Source organism: Rhizophagus irregularis, chromosome 13 (genome assembly GCF_026210795.1).
Source record: "Rhizophagus irregularis chromosome 13, complete sequence".
In the NCBI taxonomy this organism is placed as follows: domain Eukaryota; kingdom Fungi; phylum Glomeromycota; class Glomeromycetes; order Glomerales; family Glomeraceae; genus Rhizophagus; species Rhizophagus irregularis.
The window spans coordinates 4,928,461-4,947,497 of NC_089441.1; the positions used below are offsets into that span (position 1 = coordinate 4,928,461).

Genomic DNA, 19,037 nt, shown 5'->3' on the forward strand with positions numbered 1-19,037 from the left:
ATACCGAAATAATGATTTCTGTTATATTTGATGTATTGTCCGGTAATTGTCCGGTAAATCTATAATTTTTATCAGGTGATTAACATATTTCAACGTAACAGAAATTTACATGTTTTGATTTTTCAAAATGGTGTACTGGCCACGGACGAAAAATGAATCAATGCTTAATACTATTTTGAATGAATCATAAAATGTAATTTGTGTTCAACTTTCATTAATATAATTTTGCAATGAAAAAATATTTCGTAAAGACTTTCTATAAATACATTTCTTTTTTCCCAAAAGTGCATTACATACGGCATAGAATTGTGTTACTTTGACAACTGTTTACTTAATCAACTTTTCTATCACAATTCACAATAATCATATATATATTTTTCTTATATAATAATTCACCATACACTTCATTTTGATCGTCCCAACTTATGAAAAATTTCGTGATACAAAATTGACTCATTTGCCGTGGAACTTTATTTAGTTTAAAAAGTATAGTACATTATATAACTATTACGGAAATTCAAGTCCATTTAAAATTTTCAATCCATTATAACTATTAGCAAAGATATCGCTTAGGATAAATGAATTGATTGGTTTCTTTATACGTAATGTAAATAGAAATTAATTCTGAAGAAGGTGAAAGAAAAAAAATTTACTTCGTCATTTTTGTGTACATACAGTATATAACTAATTTATATAAATAGAACCCGAATTAAAGATTTGTTGTTTTCATTCAGATATACATCTGGACGTTATAAAATTATAATTTAACCATTTTTTCAAAAAAAAAAAAAATATGCAACAAAAAATTCCGATTGTAATTATTACTGGTGCTGGACTAGGAGGACTTTCTTTTTATCATGCTTTGATAAAGAACAAAGATAAAAAAGAATTTAACGTAAAAATTTTTGAAAGAGAATCTGGTCCTCAAGGTATAGAAACGAATATTTTTCATAAGAAAAACTTTCATGTTAACTCGTTGTTTCCTACTCTTTCCATATTAAAAAAAGATCGATGGCAAGGGTATCATATAAGTATAAACAATTTCGGAGCTCGATCCCTTGTAAATTGTCTTCCCTCATCGGTCGCTTCAAACCTTCCAAAAGCAATGCCAAATCCGATTCCTGATGTAGAACGTCATGGATTTTCACTCTCCGATCATACAGGATGTCTATTATTAAAACCACCATCTAAACTAGCTAAAGACGTTTATGGGGTCGCAAATGCTTCCGGTTCTTCGGAAATTATTACTTATCGTGATAGACTTAGAGATGTTTTATTAGAAAATGTACCAGTTCAATGGGGTAAAAAATGTATTGGATATGAGGAAACTGAAAAAGGCGTTTGGGTATTTTTTGAGGATGCTTCGAAAGAATTTTGTGACATTTTAGTTGGTGCAGATGGGATAAATTCTCCAGGTAGCTATAAATAAATAAATAAATATGATTTAATTTTATTTTATTTCTTATTTTTTTTTTATTCTTTTAGTTCGAAAACGAAAAATACCCGAATTACAAATTTTTGATTTTGGAATAACTCAAATTAATGCGGATGTAGCCATACCTAAGAGTTTAATAGTCAGATTAATTAAAATCATTGGAAACAGCTTATCTCAGAAAACTATTGGATTAAATGGAGATGTCATCCTTATTATTTACCGCTTGATTCCAATCGAACAAGAGCAAGAACAAAAGGATAAATGTGAACCTCACTACAGGGTAACATTAATTTTTAATTATCCTACTAAATTAGATGATAATGTCGAAAGTGACAAAATTAAAGTTGATGATAATGATCCTGCATCAGTTATCGATCATGTTAAATATATGATTCGAAAGTTAAGACCAGAATGTGAATTTACTAATATTTTGTTAGAATTGTGGAGTTTGGTTCCTAGAACAGCTCCTGATCCTAAAAATTATTTATTTAAAACTTATAATCCTGTACAACGTAGACAGATTCGAGATATTGATCCATTATCTGTCAATGTATGGACAAGTAGTAGAGTTACATTATTAGGAGATGCTGCTCATGCTATGAGTCCTGTATTAGGATTAGGAACAAATAATGCTATTAAAGATGCTGAAGTTCTTTCTCAAGCATTACTTAATTATTCTCCAGAAAATTATATTTCATGTATTAAAGAATATGAAAATGAAATGCTAAAACGAACATCTGCAGATGTGCTAAGAGCTAGATCTTCTACATTAAAACAATCTTCGCCAGTCGGATATTTTGGCTCTATTTTTAGAAATAATTACATGAAGACTGTAAATTTTATCATGAATACCTTTTATTATGATTATTTTTCTAGGAAATAAATTATATCAATTATATTGAAAATATAAACTTATAAAAGATTTTTTGTTATACCCTTTACTTTTATTTTTGTGAATGAAATCTTTTATGTTACGTTATTTCCATAGAAGTGATGTATCAGAGCACATGATCAGGAACCAATACTGTACATGATGCGATAAATTAAAAATTCCGGCTGGCTAGTGATATAATTATTTTTTAATAAAAAACATTTTAACATTTATTTTCAAAATCTCTTTCACTTAAAATAAAGATGGGAGAGTTATAATATAGTTTTTGAAAATTCAATATAATGGATTTTCAGTATATCAAAATTTTTTTTGCTATATAACGATTCGGTTTATCAATTAATCACAATTTGTCACGTCCCTCTGTATTTCATTTTTACCGTTTTGGAATATTATCAACCTTATTATATTAGTTTACTCCATATAAAATAGAAACCTATAGCACCAACAAAAATACCCATGACTAATACAATTTACTTGATTTAATAATATCGATTTAGAACTGGGTATAACTTATATCTCATAAGTATTTTAGATATGATTTTTAGATGGAATTAAAATTATAAAAAAAAATTATGAATCTTTATATATAAATATAATAATATAATGTACCTGATTTTGCTTCTTAAGTACAGCGAATTAAATTCAACTGAGAAAGTTAAAAAGTGTATCGTAATTAGCGATTACGTAAAAGCATAAGTTAAAAAAGGATCTTAATTGTCATCGTGAAATCGAACTATGAATATTAACTTTCACTCACTCAATTTCTAGAAATATCATGTTTCACGGATTTATATTATTGTTCACAAATTCAATTTTTCGCAGGAAGTGTCGCTTTAACATTTACCTTAATGTCATCGTATCTATAGGACATATAGTAGGGAGAGATAGATTAAAACCAAAATAGTGAAAGTAGACATAGTAAATGGTGTAAACATTCTAATTAATTGATCGTATAAGTGTACTACATTTCTTACATTGTTTTTGTGTTCCATGTGATTCCAATACGCTTTCTGGCTCGCACTTCTTATAGTATCATTTGCAATTGACTAGTTCATCATATAACTTTATATGATTCATGTTTCATTTTTTACTAAAAATAATTATATTTTAACACATACATCATCTTTCGCAACAAACGTATAATAACCTAATGTAAAGTAAAAAATTTATTTCATTAATAAATAAGAAATGGGATTGCCTGTATTCTTTATTTTGTGAATAATTTAAAAATTCTTTATTAGGTATTCTTTAGTATTTGCAATTTTGCATCACGACCATTATATAATTTTTTTAAAATTAATTATAATATTATTATTCGTAACCTTTTTTTTTTAATAAATCTAGTTTCCAAGAGATTTCTTCAATATCATTCAGCACCAAGGTGATCACCAGGATTTGGAGGATTTGGAAGATTTTTACGCTTTTTATGTACCCACTTATAAATTAAAAATGCACCAATCATAACTATGATTGTTACTATAACTCCAACAACCGCTGCAACTACAACTTTCTTATCATTTGATTCATTGGATTGAGAATTTTCTTTTTTTTCGGCATGTTGTTCAATTTCAAATTCAAATGAATTAACCCAAGTAAAATTTCTTATATCCATTAAATAAATATTAGTATTAGTTTCCGATGGTTCAGTATTTAGTTGAGTAATATTACCTATTAAAACCAATTTATTATTATTATTATTATTATATTAAAAAATCAGCTTTTGAATTATAATAAACTAAATAAATAAATAAATAAATAAATTACCAAAAGCTACAATCATATAATTTCCAACAAGATTAGCTGTATGGCCTTTAAGTGATGGAAATATGCCAATACTCGAAGTTACTTTCGGTATAGTCCACTCAAATGGTTCCGTTTCTGTATTTAAAACGGCTACATCTGGAGATACTCTGACATTAAAAATGCCATTCGCAATTTTAGAACCCCCAAAAACAATAATCTTAGTATTTGGAGCTTCAATATATTAAATATAAATAGATAATTAGTTAATTTGTTAAAAGTTTTTTTTTTTTTAATAATTTTATAATAAAGTATTTTTACCTAATACTGCCGTATGAGACAAACGATTGTCAATTATTTGATCCGGAAATTTTGCAGTCTTTTTTATAAAATTAAAATGGATCATTATTATAAATAATAATTATTATTAAAATTTAAAATATTTATACATACTTTTATCGACCATGTTGAAGATTTTATATCATAAAGAACAATTTTCGAAATATCTACGATCTGATCAAGATTTTCATGACCTCCAATATAAGCAATAATACCATTTGGTAATAATGTTGCAGAATATGAAGCCCGTATAATAGTTGAAGAACTAATTGACCATAATGAATCAACAGTATTAAAAATAATCAAATCATCAAGGAATTGTGGTGTTGATGAACCGACAAGTACATCAGCAACGCCACCATAAATATAAATTTTTCCAGAGTTATCACTAACAGCATTTATTTTCCTCCTTCTTTTTGGTACAATTCCATTAACAGAAGGAGCGTTCCATCTTGATGAATTAACATTAAACTTGAATACGAAAGATGTAAATGAGTCTTGTTGTGTAATTATATCGACCATAACGCCACCAAATAAATAAATATCTAAATTATTATTCACATCATTCGATGCAACAGTTGCGAAATGACTTCCAAATGGAATTGAAGCTGTTGAAGTAAGATCAAACCATGGTGGATTTTCTACATCAAACGATCGAGATAAATTAAGATAAAATACTTCATTTGATACCAAACCATTTCTATATTGTCCGCCAAAAAAATAAAGGTTATTTTTAATAAGTACAGAAGAATGAGTCAAACGTCCAATAGGAGCGTATGATTCGACCCCAAAGAACACAACTAAGATTAAAATTAAATATAAATAAAGAGAATAAAAATAATATGCCATTTTTTTTTAAAAAAAAATATGAAAAGGAAGTCCAAACTTTCCCTAAAAAAAAAAAACCTTTTATCCTCTTTATAGATATGTTTTGTGTCTTTGTGTAATAAATAACAATTCCTAATCTCGTATTGTACAATATATGTACAATATAAAGGGGGTTGTAGTAAACTGTAAAATTAGGTATTATTTTCCTTTTTAGGATACTATTGGATAAACGCAATTCACGAGCGCAGCAGATATATTTTTTACGATGATATTTTTTTAAAAAACAAATAATCAAATGATCTTACCAAGATGAGCGACGTTATCACGTTATCCTAGATTGAAGTGATATCATATTTTATCATTTGATTATTGTTATAATGAAGTGTTAGGTTGTGCGCAAAGAGTTTGATGCGCAATAATATTAATTAATCGATAATTTTATATCTTGAATGATAAAATAAATAGATAAATAAGCGAACAAAACAATGCGAAATTGACCATTCCCGAACTGATAATATAATTTAGGTCTAATATTTATTTCCAATTCACTATTACAAATAGAAAATCAAATTTCGATTCAAATATTCAATTCCCATTTTATAATGAATTACAAATTTCAATATTATAATCACAATAACCATTGAATTTGCTAATAATACCGACAACAATAATTATTATTATTTGCAAATTTCTTTACTTCAACATAATAAATATAATCATCGATTATATCACTTTATGAATTTTATCAGCAGGTGCAACTGATTTTTAGATTTGAGTAATAGATCATAAAGATATACTGTAAGTAAAATTTTGTAGATTGGCCTTCTGTAAACCATTATTTTTATCCACAATTGTTCCATCAATTATTAAAGTTTTAAATTAACAAATTTGGCAACAAAATCTAATTGGCCAGCTTATATCGATTGAAATAATGGAATGTGCTTTCTTTGTTAAAGCTTCTCTTATTTTTTTACATGGAATATTATATACATTACCTCCATTATTACCATTTGAAATATTGTAAATTCCTTTGTGCTTTAATTAAAGTAATTAATTCAAAACTACAATAATTGATCTGATATTATGACAAATTTGTACCAACTCATTAGGAGCAAAGCATTCTAATGTAGTTACGTTTAAAGATTTCCTGTAATATATTATTATACGATGTTTAGCCATAGTCATAATATATTTTAATAAAGGTTTAGGGGAATTGATGTAATTATCCGGTAAATGAACTTTAGATTCGGATGATAAAAATGAAATTATGGTTTTATATAAATAATTCAATCTTTTTCGCTTCCTGAAATCTTCATTATTAATTAACTTCCAAGGATCTTTTCAAAAGAATTGGCACAACCGTTTCACACCAAATTCTGTTAATCAAAAGACAGGAATATCTAAAAATTTTTTTAAACAAATTTAATGACCAAATTTATATACAGTAAGGGAAGTATACAGTATAATAAAGGAGATGACGAAGAGAGTAATTAAAATTATTAGAATATCATTATTAAAATTTACATAACTAGTATACATTATTGCAACCTACAGTACATTACTTTGTAATCTTATTCAATTATATGCCCAAGATAATAACCAATTTTCAACTATCAACTTTACAACTATGCATTGAATATAATTTGTACCGTGACATCATTGCAATTATAGCGTTAGTAACATTTTTATTAATTATATTGCCACGTTTATTAGTACATTCGTTGGATAGTGTAAAGTAATTACTAAGTTAAAATCCTATTATTATTATTATGAAAATATTCTTTAAATGATTTAGTAAATGAATAGAAAATAAATGTACAGTTCATTTGAAATTTTATATATAAACTGATTTAAAATTCAGACTCTTTAGACTCTTTAATTGATATCTAATGATAGACGCGTACATGATGATTATAAAAAAATACGCGTAGACTCCGCAATAGTCAATAGTCTACTGTAATTAATACTAATCACGTCATTCCTTAATATACATATATAAATATGCTTCTTGTTTTGACTTATTTTAACTTGCTCATGTTAATTTGAATTTATTCAATCCATCAAATCATAAAAAAAGCTTCTCGAACCTCTAAAACATTCTTCACTTGCTACCAACCTTTTTTAAAATATTAAAATAAAGATGGAAACCTTTCACGGTAATATATTGATTTATCATAAAGCTCATAAAGCTAAACCATTTTTTAAACTTTACGCGATTAAATAAATTTTAGGGAGGATCACAAGCACAAAAGATGCTTTAATTATCTTCGGTAAAAACTTATACTTATATTTTTTTATACTTTAAAAAAAAAACTTATCTCTTAATTTACATAATAAATATTAGAGGCGTGTCGTCAAGGAGTGCTATGCAGAACTACACGTCGCATGGTAGAAGATGAGAAGAAAATTTTAAGGGCTGGTTCCGTGTAAATAAATCACTATTACATTATTGTTACTAGCAATGAGGGAAGATAAATCGTATTTATATTAATAAATCATAGATACGTGTACGATGAAGCTGAATCGGGAATCAAAAGATGGACTGATGGGAAGTAAGTAAAAGTTCAAGTATTTTTTTTTTACTATAGTTTTATAGGCAAAAAAAAAAATTTCAAGTACATTATGCAAATTGGCTAAAAGTACTTTCTTTTACTCGCGGTGTCGCAGAATTTGGTCTCCTAGCAAAATCGTTGGCGATTTTCTTGTTTATCAAGAGCTCGAAATGAGATTTCCTTTTGTGAAAAGTTACGATAAACTAAATAAAAAAACTAAACAACGAATCAAGAATGAAGATTTAAAAGTTCAAATTTCTGCCAAGGGCACATTTATCCATCGTAAAATTGGTTTGAGTAAAAAAACAATAACTGTAAAGTTGAATGATAGCTTGCATCATATGATTATCTATGAAGATAAAGAAGGTTCGGTTCATCTTTTTTGTATGTTTATTTAATTATGAGGATACTTATGATTCGATTAATTCGTTTATTAATATAGGCTCTCATAACTTTCTCTACTCGCCTTGTGCTTATGTTCAATTGTTGACAATTGAGCCAGGTGTTGACTTAGTTCAAAATGAAGCTCTACGTAGACATAAAGTCATTACTTATAATGATAGGCCTTCTCCAAAGTTAAATAAAGTTAGAGGAAGTGGAGACGTTGATATGTTGTCTCCTATTGCTGTAAAAAATGAGTGTGATGAAAAGGCTGTAGACTACTCAATATCCTCTTCGACTTTATTCACCATTCCTCCCATAAGATCGGTTTCTTTAACTCAAACTTTGCCAGCCAACACGGAAGCCTTATATTATGTTCCCATTCAAGCATTACAGGAAACTTCTAAAGTTGATGTATCTGAAGCGACATTATTAAATGTAGTTAATTTATCACAAGAGAATAATCAGCAAACCTCAACTAATTCCGACTTGGAATCGGTTCAATTGATTGTCGATGGGATCAATATTTTGCAAAACAACGGTCATTCCTTGCCATTTAATATTCTCCCAGCTTATGCCACCGTTGCTGTGAGAGATACCGCTGTTCCTAATACGACTGTTGACGCAGTAAATTCGGATTTCTTTGGCTTGGTTGACTTTTCTCGTTTGTAAGTTATTATATATGCAAGTGAGATTGGAAAGCTGCGTTGGAATGAAATTATTTTTATGACCAATTTCTTTCATTCTATGTACAAATATTTATGTAACTTACTGTTTATATTTATAATAATAATAATTTATTTCTATATATACATCCATTCTATATATGTATATATATTTCAAATTTATGAATTTATATTTATGATGTAAATATGATATCATGATTAGCTATTATCTTTTGCATAATTGAAAAACAAGTTCTCAATATATCGAATATGTAATATGCGAATCTATTTAATTTCCTAAATTTTGACATATTAAATTCTTCTAATACTAACGTGATGGAAGTCATACCCCGGGTATAAATGTATTTTAGTCAACGGTACACGCTCTGTAGTTAACTATCAATTCGAATTTTTACTGAAAGTTTCATTTAAATAAACTGATTAACGTGGTTAATAATATACTACAGGTAATTAAAATATCTCTTTACATAATATGTAAATTATTATAATATTTTTTTAGCGTTTGTTTGTTTAATAAAATTGTTACGCAATATTTTTAGTATTATTCTAAAAAAAGATGCATTCCACTTTTAATCTTTCTATCTTTCTTCGCGCGAAACCAGATTTTTTTCAAGATATATAATATAAACCTCAGCTCTTTTACGAGTTTGCGAATTTTTTCTTCTTCTTGTTTTAACTTTTTCCACAATTCTAAATTGCCGTCCCAATAGTTTCAAGATATGCGGGATCAGCCTGATACTTTTCAAATAGATCCTAATGAAGTTCAAAAAATTGGAAAAAATATCACATTGCGAAAAATTTATTACTGCCCAACTGTCTAATATTTCAACCCTAAATTGTTAAAAGATGTATGTGAAAAGGAGGGCGCTTAAGTACGGAATGCCATGACTTTTTAGAATATCGGCAGTCATACCAAATTTATGAACCACCTCTGTAGAGTCAGTTATGGGTGTCCAAATTATGTGATTTGCTGTTTCTTATTCATGATCACTATAAAGACAAAATATATAAAGTGGTGCTTAATATAGTAGATTGCACTTACAGATGCACAAAGTTTCAATCCCTTTTATATCAAAAAATAGGTCTGGAATTGCTAAAGCGTTCAAGAAAGTATACAGAGGTCAAAATAATCCGCAGCCTTTTCTTTTTGTCGCAATGTGGTGGAGGTTGTGAATTCGTGAATGAGACTTCCTAATTAATGCAAGAGCATAATTTGAATAATTGGTCCCTTTAGCTATTGAAGACTTACAATTGTAGGATGTTTTAATCAAACGCTCTCAAAAAATTCTATATACAAGATACAGTATGCTCTTGAATCGATAATTAAATTAATACGAGGCCAAATTAAGGAGTTACAGTTAGATTTACGTGACTCAAACACTCACATGACTATCACTAGTATAATGTTCTACGTACGTCGGGACAATAAATCAATAAATATGAATTTTTTTCACTACTCGATAGATTTGTAGAATTTTTTTTTTTTAAAAAAAACTCTACAATCTCAAGAATCCAAACAAGTATTGTCATATCATAAAAAGTTTTATATTTCATCCAGTTAACGCCTTGATGCAAAACCCTTTATCATACGAAAAAGAAGAACCTCTAGAAGTGGCTACGTCTATAAATATGGATAGGCTAACACAACTTCAAGATGCAATAGATGAGGTTTAGTTTCTTTTAAGTTTATATACGTTTTGATACATTAATTAAATAATATTGATTCTAATTTATAGATGGCTAGAATGTTTGCTAATAGCGTAGAATTTCTTAATAGAGGTGAGTTTTAGGTATAATTAAAAGTTTTCATAATATGGCTTTCTCGATAATTCGATAATTAAGTTCATCGTATTACCTGATATAGTCCAGGTCGGTCAGGATCAAATAAAACTTAAAGGTAAGAATTATTTATTGTTCGTTTATCCATGTGTGTATGTTTTTTTTAAATCAAATTAAAAGGAATCTTTTCTATTTAGAGAATCAACAAGAAATTGTGCAAGATGTTGTTAAAAAAGCAAAACAAATAGAAATATTAATAGATAATTTGCCGGGGTTACGGAATACAGAACAAGAGCAATTCGATATGATCAAAGAACTAAACAAAGAAATGCAAGAAGCTAATTTAGAATATATAAAAGCTGTTGAAGATGCAGGTAGATAATTTATTTTGTTTTTTGTTTCTATAATTATTATATATATTTAATCTAAACAAAATTTAATTTCTAAAAGAGTCATTAAGAAAACAAATAGTGGAAACAATAGAAATACTTTGTAGGGACCAAAGTACAGCATATAATACAGAGGAATAAGACGTTATTATAATAAGCTATTCTCTATTCATTAAATGTCGAGTTTCTCGTTCTTTAACTTCTTTTACATCATGATCTTCTTTAACTAGCCAAATTAGTATTATACCTATAAATGCAATGGCAAGTAACAACAAACAAGGCATTTCCATTGTAAATTCCTGATTAATATTTTCAGTAATGTCCATTAGAGAAACAAGTATGATGCCCCATATTTGTGCTGCAGAATTTAGGATTCCTGTGCTCGTAATTTCATCTTCTACTAGACGGCTGGAAGTAATTACTGGCGCATATTGGAATACTGCCGGAGTTATTGCTGTATTATATATTATAATATAATTAGATAATTTTTCTCTCAAGTATTAGATAATATATAAGATGAAATTCAGTAATATTGCTTACCAAACGAAGATAAACCAAAGAACATGCTATAAATGAATAACAATTAGTTTAACTTGAAATCTTTGAAATAATTATTTTTTAATGAGATCAATAATATTTACCATGACACGGTTACAAAAAACATATTCTTAATCTTCAAACCTGTAATGAGGCCACCTAGCGAAAGAAAGGTGATAATATATAATATACGACATGATCGTTTGTATGCGAATGTGCGATCTAGATAAACTCCAATTAGAACAGATCCAGCCATTCCAGCTATTACATTAATAAATCCCAAAAATCCAACCTGTGACTATTTAAAAACAAAGAAATTAAAAATTTTTGTTTTTTTTTAATAACTTTGAGCACATACCGTACTGCACTGCTAGATATAAAATTTTTACTCTCAATTAGTACCCCCCCCCCCTAATTCTGGTAACTTTAGCTTAATTCTGGTTAAAACTATTATGATCCCCCTCATATAATACCCAGTATCTCACAAAGTACCCACGGGTATTATATAATTTTTAAATCAGGTATTTTGTATAATATCCGGGTATTATGTGCAGTGCGGTACGGTAAATATATTTATTATTATTATCGCCTACCTCATCGTGCATTTTGAAGACAGGAACTATAATTTGAGCTAATAAAGTGCTCACAGCATATGACGAACCAACAGTTAATCCATAAGATGTTGCTAGTATCATAAATGTTTTATCTGTACAAAAACCATTTATTGTCGAAAATGTCGCCAATTTTTTACTAACACCACTTTAATTTCAAAATATATTATTAGTAATCTTAGGCATTGTCAAGCAGAGATCAATTATTAATAAGCACTACCTGCGAGGTAATTTTGCTTCGGATGTAAATGTGGCTACACAAATCAAATAAATAATTGAGCATGCACCAAATTGTATTAATAAATATGTAGGAATATCAGTCGCAGCTGTGTCTTCTTTAATAAACCATGGTGATAATAAAAACCTATAACATAATCAAGGATTAAAAAATTTTCGTATATTAGGATATAAAAATTTATTTATTTATACCCAGCAGCAATCCCAGCATTATTGGCAGTAACTCCAATTCCTGTTGCTAAATTTTGTTCTCCAAAATTAAACCAGGTATTCGCTAATTTCGGTGGAACTCCTAAAATAAATACTCCAGCAATAGCAGTTAATGTCTGACCTAAAAATAATAACCAAAACCCGGATGCTTCAAAAGAGCCTAAAAATCTCAAGAAGGTTCCAAGCGCATTTAAAAATGCACCGATAAGAACTCCTTGGCGTAAGCCCCATTTATCAAATATCTTGAGGACGGGTAATAATAATATAGGGTATACGACCATATACACGGTCGCTAAAGCGTTTATATAAGATGGTGTTATTTGGTTATAATGAGCCATGAAAATATAAAGACATGGTCCAAAAGTAATCCAAAGAACCGCATTAGAAAAAGAAAGGAATGAAAATGATGCTAAAACAATCCATTTTCGTTTTGATTTTATATTATTAGTAGATACTGTTCTTGATTCTTGAGTATTTGTAGGCGACATCAATAAAGAATTACTAGACGTTTTTTCGACTACTACTTCAAGATCACCAGGATTTTCTCCAACTCTTTCAAAATCATGGTTATTATTAAGTCGTGAAGTTGAATTAACATTTGTTACTATCGAGGACGAAGCCGTCATTCTAACAAAAGATAAATTGTAAAAAATAAAAATTTTAAAAACCACAAATTTATTAATTTATGTTGTGTGACAAATCGGCAAACAATCGTCGCAAATAGTAAACAAGCGTATGTTTGGTGCAATGTTTAATCGTAATAATGGTGATTCCCCCAATTTAGGTCTAATTGCATAATACAATTAATGTAGTGAAATTCCTTAATATACACAATCTGCCAAATAATGTCACAAACACGTGGGGACTAGCTCAATTTATAAGTTGAATAAAATTTTTCTAATCAAAGCTTATTTCTGTTTCTATGAAAAATGTCAAACATAGTTCCTTCTAATGAACCAAATAACACTTCTTCTTCTTCAGAAACTTCAATTTCTTCACCAATAACTTCGACTTCCACTGAACATAAACCAGCTTTGCGTAGAAATCGCCCTGGAACCAAACTCGAAGTAAATAAATAAAACTTTAGATAAATGTTAAAGAACCTTCGCAATATTAAAATTTGTACTGAACAGGTATACAATTTTATAGGATGCTTATCAATTTCCTCACATTTCACTAGATCAGATTGACTCTGCTTTTGCATTACAAGAGTATTTACAGTCTCTGATAAGAGCTAACCGAGAAAACATAGACGCTTTGGTGGAGTTACCGGCTGGACAAGATAAAGAAACTTGGCAATATGAACATTTGAGGTGATTACCAAAATCTGAGTTCAAATATTTTTAATATGATTGATAAAAATCTTTCTCTTTCTATTTAGACAATTATGTCTCGAGCTAAATTATCTCGTAATTCAACTAGAAGCCGAATGCACTAGTCAAACTTGTCCTGAGATGAAGGCTGATGATTGGCAATATCTTTGTGCAGCACATCAAGCTCCATTGAATGTATGTATGTTTGTAATTTTTTACTGATTAGATTATTTTTGTTCTAACGTTTATCTTTTCGAATATGAACATTTCAATTAATAATAGTGTTGTGCAATCGATTACATTGTTCATACGTTAGATGGAGCAACTACCCTATTGAATAGCCATAAATATTTTCCTAGCAGGTAATTTTTAAATTAATTCGCGTATATTCTGAATTTTGTTAATTTGTTTTATTATTACAGGATTTCAATTCCAGAGACATCACTTAAACATTACCAATCTATTGCAAGAAGGCTTTATCGAATATTTGCACATACATGGTTTCACCATCGAGAAATATTTGAAGCTTTTGAAGTAAGCGAGAAACTGTAATTTTTTTACTCCGTGTTGCCATAATTTTTTTTAATATCAAATTTTATTTCATAGAATGAAAACATGTTATATGCACGTTTCTTGAAGCTATCGGATCGTTACGAATTAATAGCAAAAAATCTTTTAATTATCCCGTATAATAATAATATTAATGATAATCAAGATACTCATAATAATCACAATAATGAAAGTAGCGAAATTTTTAGTCGTGACATGGAATAAATAATAGTATAACATTAAGTTATTAATAAAATGTCATTGCACATAATTATAAAACTGCCAGAAGTTACACAAACTGGAAAATCACGTGATTAATTTCACTCGTACAACTTAAATTTTTTCTTGGTTCTTATTTTCCTACTACTTTTTCTCGTCATTTCCTAAAACTATGCCGGTAAAATTGAAATTTAGTATTTATCAAGTCACTCATTAAATTTATTAAAAATTAAATGATAATGGTTTTTATCCTATAGGCATATCATTCTCAATTCAATAATAGGAGTGAATTTCGAACAATTGGTAACATGGTGTTGTTGCCTATAAAGACAAAAATAAAAGGACCAGCAACACCAGGTAACATAGAACTATTATTGTTAAATCTTTTATTTGTCTTCTGTTGATCTTATATCTGTGATACTTTTTCTTAGCACCTGCGACAGAAGACGATATTATTGATGAAGCATTAGATCTTTTTAGAGCAAATTGTTTTTTTCGAAATTTTGAGATCCAAGGCAATGCGGATAGAGTTTTAATTTATCTTATTTTATTCATTAGTGATTGTTTGAGTAGATTAGCAAAAAATCCATCTCAGAAAGATGCACTTAAAATATTGAACACTCGTGCTTTAGATCATTTTGCGCTTCCTGGAGACCCAAATTTTCCATTGAATGCTCTATACGCTGCACCTAGCAGAGGTGAAGCAGGTGTGAATTTTTTTTGACATTTATGAAAAATATTTTTATTTTATTTTTATTTTTATTTTCTAATTTTAAGTAATTTCTTATGTCTATTAGATGTTTTACGACAATATTTAACACAAGTTCGTCAAGAATTAGCAAATCGATTGGTTGAGAGAGTTTATGTTGATGGGAAGCCAAGTAAATGGTGGATGTCCTTTCAAAAAAGAAAATTCATGAATAAATCGTTGTAATATTTCTTAAAATCTTAGTTTAAATAATAAATTAATATATTTATTTATACAAAAATAATTTTCTTTAACCTAAAATATGTTTAGATGGTTTTTTACATTCTTCTTCTAATTCGGGAACGTTTATAACTTCAATTCCATTTGCTTGTAATATAGAAATTCCTTCGCATTTTACAAATTTGTCTGGTTCTTTTATACCAATTACAATTTTTTTAATTCCAGTTTCTACAATACGTTCAACACAAGGTTTATTGCCGGATAATCTTTTACTACAAGGTTCCATAGTTGTGTACATTATAGCGCCTTTTGCTTCTGTTATATCGTGCAATTTTTTTAATGCACATTCTTCTGCATGAGTATTGCCTTCTAATTCACGAGAATATCCTTTAGAAAGAATTTGCGAATCTTTTACTAATACCTATGGATAAAAGAAATATTTAGATAAATATCAGTTGTTAGTTTGAAATTCAACTTTTTTATATACTTACCGCTCCTACACAGTACGCTGTTTCAACTGGTTCTGAAAGATTTGCTTGCTCAATTGCAAGTTTCATAAAATGCAAATCATCTTTTAACAATAAAAAAAAATTAAAACAAACTATTAAAATGAATGATTTTTTTTTTTAGAAAAGAAAAAAATTTAGTACCTGAACTTGTCATTATTGAGAATGAATGATTATAGAATTACGAAATATGAACGTACTAGATCATCATGCCAATAATATGTGATCTACAATTTATGATTTACTTCTTTCAAATAGGAAGTTTTTTGCAACATGACTAGCAATTCTCCTAAACCAAGAACCATTGCAGTATTGGGTTCTCGAGCTGTCGGTAAGTTAAGATCTTTACAACTTCCTTTGCTTGGCTAACTTATTTACCTTTGTTTGTTCTTCTATGATTTTTATGAAGGTAAGTCCTCGTTGACCATTCAATTTGTGGAAAACCATTTTGTCGACTCTTATTATCCCACTATCGAAAACACGTTTAATAAAGTCATACGGTATAGAGGGCAGGAAATTGCAGCAGAAATCATTGATACTGCAGGACAGGTAATTACTTGTGCTGCTTTCACATTTTTCAAATAACTTTTTTTTGCTAAAGCACAAAAATCAACATTCAGGATGAACATTCAATTTTGAATTCCGCTCATGCGGTAGGAATTCATGGTTATATTCTGGTATATTCAGTTACATCTCGACAAAGTTTTGAAATGGTCAAAATTGTTCGAGATAAAATCCTGAATTACACAGGGACTGAATCAGTGCCAATGGTTTTAGTTGGAAACAAAACCGATTTACACTTGCAAAGGTGAACCTTCTTTACAATTCAAATCTGTTTATTTCTTCAAATTTAATTATGTTTACTTAATGTAAATTTTATTTACGAAGGCAATTATCTTATGAAGAAGGAAAAGAATTGTCTCAACAATGGGGTTGTTCTTGGATTGAGGCGTCAGCGAAGCATAATGAAAATATAAGTATGTTATTTATTACTTAGACTATGGTTTTATTTTCAATTTTTTTTTTTATAAATTTCACTCATTATATTGTTTAATAATAGCTAAAATTTTTGAACTCATGATAAGTGAAATTGAAAAGTCACTAAACCCCAATGGAGAAGAAAGTGGTGGATGTATTATTCTCTGATTTTTAAAATTCTTACTAGAATTCGCATAAATTCACTTTGGTATGAATACTTTATTTTCCTTTTTAATGATTCTTATGGTTATCTTATTTATTAAACTATTTTTATATTAAAATATAGATATTGTATTATTATTATATTATTATTGAATTATATATCTAGTTACTTTTTAATATATTTTATTAGGTGGCTGCAGGGTAAGGCTTATTATTATGGTGGGTTTATAATGTGAATAAAATGTTTAAAAAGTATGTGAACATAGATAGATGAAACCAAATTGATTGAGAAATTTTTTTAATTAATAAAATTAATCATTTTTGTACTTTATATGCATGTACAATAATTATAGTAGCAACTTTATTACCAATAAAAAACCAGAAATTTCTTAATAGATCACCTAATTAAATAACTTGTCATTCACGTGTTACTTTCTTGAATGTGGCTTACACGTGAATGGCTTGGCGTATAAATTTGATTTCTTTCCCACAAGCAGAAAATATTTACTACAAGAATTAGCAAATCGATCGGTGAGAAATGTTATGTTGATAGAAATCAAAATGTTGGGTGCTTTAAAAAAGATTTATGATATCATTTAGAATCTTCGTTTATTTAAATTTAAAATTTTAGATTTTACATAATTTTATCCTTCCGCATGATTATTACCTTCTAAATCAAAAGAGTATGAATCTATGGATAAAAAAATTAATGAACAAATTCGAATTTCGTTAATTTCGTTACGTACGGATTCTACACGGTATATGATTATCCCGATATAATTGATTTACAGCTTTATGCATTATTTGCTTTATCTTTTATGAAATTGACATAAATTTGTGGAAACCACTCTTATCTCTCTCTCTACCGAATACACGCTGTATGGATATATAGGACAGAAAATTGCAGCAAAAAATTATTGATACCGCGGGACAGGTAATCTCAAAGTTTCTTTCATATTGTTTAAATAACTTTTCTTTGTTAAAACACGAATCAAGATTGAACATTCAATTTGAAATTTACCCATACGATAGGAGTTCATGGTTTTATTTTAGTATATTCAGTTACATCTCGATAGTCATCTCTGAAATGATCAAAATTACTAAGGAGGTGAATCCAATACATGGGGACTGAATAAGTTAGTTTAAGTCAGTTTAAGTCAGTTTCAATGATTTTAGTTGAGGATAAAGCAGACTTTATACATGCAGAGGAGTGAGAGGACAGAGGAAAACCTTTCTTTGGCAATTAAATATCATTTATTACAAGGTTAACTAGGTTAACTTAATTTTATTTATGAAGGTAATTATATCTTAAGAAGGAGGAAATTAATTATTTCAGCAATGATATTCAATGTTTTGGATCGTAGCATCAGCGGAGTATAATAAAAAATATAAGTATCTAAAATTGTGATTTTTTCAAAGAAATCTGATTTATATAAAATTCTGATATCTAAAATTCGCATAACTTGGGTGATTAGTCCACAAACTAAGGTTTATTGTTTAACAGATGAGAGTACGATTAAGTTGTTAAAGGTGAAATCGAATTGAAATAATCCGATTGGGAAACTTTTCAATTAATAAAATAAAATGCATGCTATAATGTTTGTGCTTATGTGCACGTAATTAGCTTTCGTTGCAACTTTATTATCTTTTGATTTGTTTATTTCTTAGGTAACATCGGAAAATTTCAAGCTGTTATTAGTACGAAATTATGATAATAAACTCGTCAATTCACGTGTTACTTTGTACTTTGTGGCTTGCATGTGAAC

General features: G+C 28.5%; 10 protein-coding genes across 10 annotated transcripts; 7 read left to right on the forward strand and 3 right to left on the reverse strand.

The window, feature by feature from the left end:
- Positions 1-793: 793 nt before the first annotated feature.
- Positions 794-2,318, forward strand: OCT59_005670 (uncharacterized protein; the record flags this gene model as incomplete). Its single annotated transcript, XM_025329145.1, has 2 exons — positions 794-1,415; positions 1,486-2,318. The coding sequence occupies 2 exons, from the start codon at positions 794-796 to the stop codon at positions 2,316-2,318; spliced, it is 1,455 nt and encodes a 484-aa protein (XP_025178033.1).
- Positions 2,319-3,693: 1,375 nt separating this feature from the next.
- On the reverse strand, positions 3,694-5,255 carry OCT59_005671 (uncharacterized protein; the record flags this gene model as incomplete). Its single annotated transcript, XM_025332055.2, has 4 exons — positions 3,694-3,995; positions 4,092-4,301; positions 4,389-4,446; positions 4,521-5,255. The coding sequence occupies 4 exons, from the start codon at positions 5,253-5,255 to the stop codon at positions 3,694-3,696; spliced, it is 1,305 nt and encodes a 434-aa protein (XP_025178034.1).
- Positions 5,256-7,374: 2,119 nt separating this feature from the next.
- On the forward strand, positions 7,375-8,839 carry OCT59_005672 (uncharacterized protein; the record flags this gene model as incomplete). The annotated part of the gene is made up of 6 exons (XM_066138506.1): positions 7,375-7,390; positions 7,466-7,504; positions 7,579-7,660; positions 7,736-7,786; positions 7,902-8,152; positions 8,229-8,839. The coding sequence occupies 6 exons, from the start codon at positions 7,375-7,377 to the stop codon at positions 8,837-8,839; spliced, it is 1,050 nt and encodes a 349-aa protein (XP_065997625.1).
- A 1,446-nt stretch (positions 8,840-10,285) lies between these two features.
- On the forward strand, positions 10,286-11,862 carry OCT59_005673 (uncharacterized protein). Its single transcript, XM_025310842.2, has 5 exons — positions 10,286-10,521; positions 10,590-10,632; positions 10,718-10,750; positions 10,830-11,006; positions 11,083-11,862. The coding sequence occupies exons 1-5, from the start codon at positions 10,423-10,425 to the stop codon at positions 11,160-11,162; spliced, it is 432 nt and encodes a 143-aa protein (XP_025178036.2). The 5' UTR covers positions 10,286-10,422; the 3' UTR covers positions 11,163-11,862.
- On the reverse strand, positions 10,976-13,242 carry OCT59_005674 (uncharacterized protein; the record flags this gene model as incomplete). The annotated part of the gene is made up of 6 exons (XM_025317557.2): positions 10,976-11,475; positions 11,562-11,587; positions 11,663-11,856; positions 12,152-12,317; positions 12,390-12,533; positions 12,599-13,242. 6 exons carry the CDS (start codon positions 13,240-13,242, stop codon positions 11,180-11,182), a joined length of 1,470 nt encoding a protein of 489 aa, XP_025178037.1. The 3' UTR covers positions 10,976-11,179.
- Positions 13,243-13,495: 253 nt separating this feature from the next.
- OCT59_005675 (uncharacterized protein) lies at positions 13,496-14,763 on the forward strand. The gene is made up of 6 exons (XM_025317558.2): positions 13,496-13,683; positions 13,766-13,929; positions 13,998-14,124; positions 14,212-14,291; positions 14,352-14,463; positions 14,536-14,763. The coding sequence occupies exons 1-6, from the start codon at positions 13,546-13,548 to the stop codon at positions 14,701-14,703; spliced, it is 789 nt and encodes a 262-aa protein (XP_025178038.1). The 5' UTR covers positions 13,496-13,545; the 3' UTR covers positions 14,704-14,763.
- Positions 14,764-14,840: 77 nt separating this feature from the next.
- Positions 14,841-15,702, forward strand: OCT59_005676 (uncharacterized protein). Its single transcript, XM_025310843.2, has 4 exons — positions 14,841-14,875; positions 14,955-15,054; positions 15,129-15,404; positions 15,495-15,702. Exons 1-4 carry the CDS (start codon positions 14,870-14,872, stop codon positions 15,629-15,631), a joined length of 519 nt encoding a protein of 172 aa, XP_025178039.1. The 5' UTR covers positions 14,841-14,869; the 3' UTR covers positions 15,632-15,702.
- Positions 15,639-16,355, reverse strand: OCT59_005677 (uncharacterized protein). The gene is made up of 3 exons (XM_025310844.2): positions 16,276-16,355; positions 16,117-16,196; positions 15,639-16,046 (listed from the first exon to the last, which is right to left on the reverse strand). Exons 1-3 carry the CDS (start codon positions 16,286-16,288, stop codon positions 15,696-15,698), a joined length of 444 nt encoding a protein of 147 aa, XP_025178040.1. The 5' UTR covers positions 16,289-16,355; the 3' UTR covers positions 15,639-15,695.
- Positions 16,353-17,892, forward strand: OCT59_005678 (GTP-binding protein). Its single transcript, XM_025317559.2, has 6 exons — positions 16,353-16,462; positions 16,541-16,680; positions 16,752-16,939; positions 17,020-17,108; positions 17,192-17,317; positions 17,396-17,892. Exons 1-5 carry the CDS (start codon positions 16,405-16,407, stop codon positions 17,275-17,277), a joined length of 561 nt encoding a protein of 186 aa, XP_025178041.1. The 5' UTR covers positions 16,353-16,404; the 3' UTR covers positions 17,278-17,317; positions 17,396-17,892.
- OCT59_005679 (uncharacterized protein) lies at positions 17,783-18,888 on the forward strand. Its single transcript, XM_066138507.1, has 3 exons — positions 17,783-18,029; positions 18,164-18,205; positions 18,304-18,888. Exons 1-3 carry the CDS (start codon positions 17,965-17,967, stop codon positions 18,401-18,403), a joined length of 207 nt encoding a protein of 68 aa, XP_065997626.1. The 5' UTR covers positions 17,783-17,964; the 3' UTR covers positions 18,404-18,888.
- The last annotated feature ends 149 nt before the right edge of the window (positions 18,889-19,037 follow it).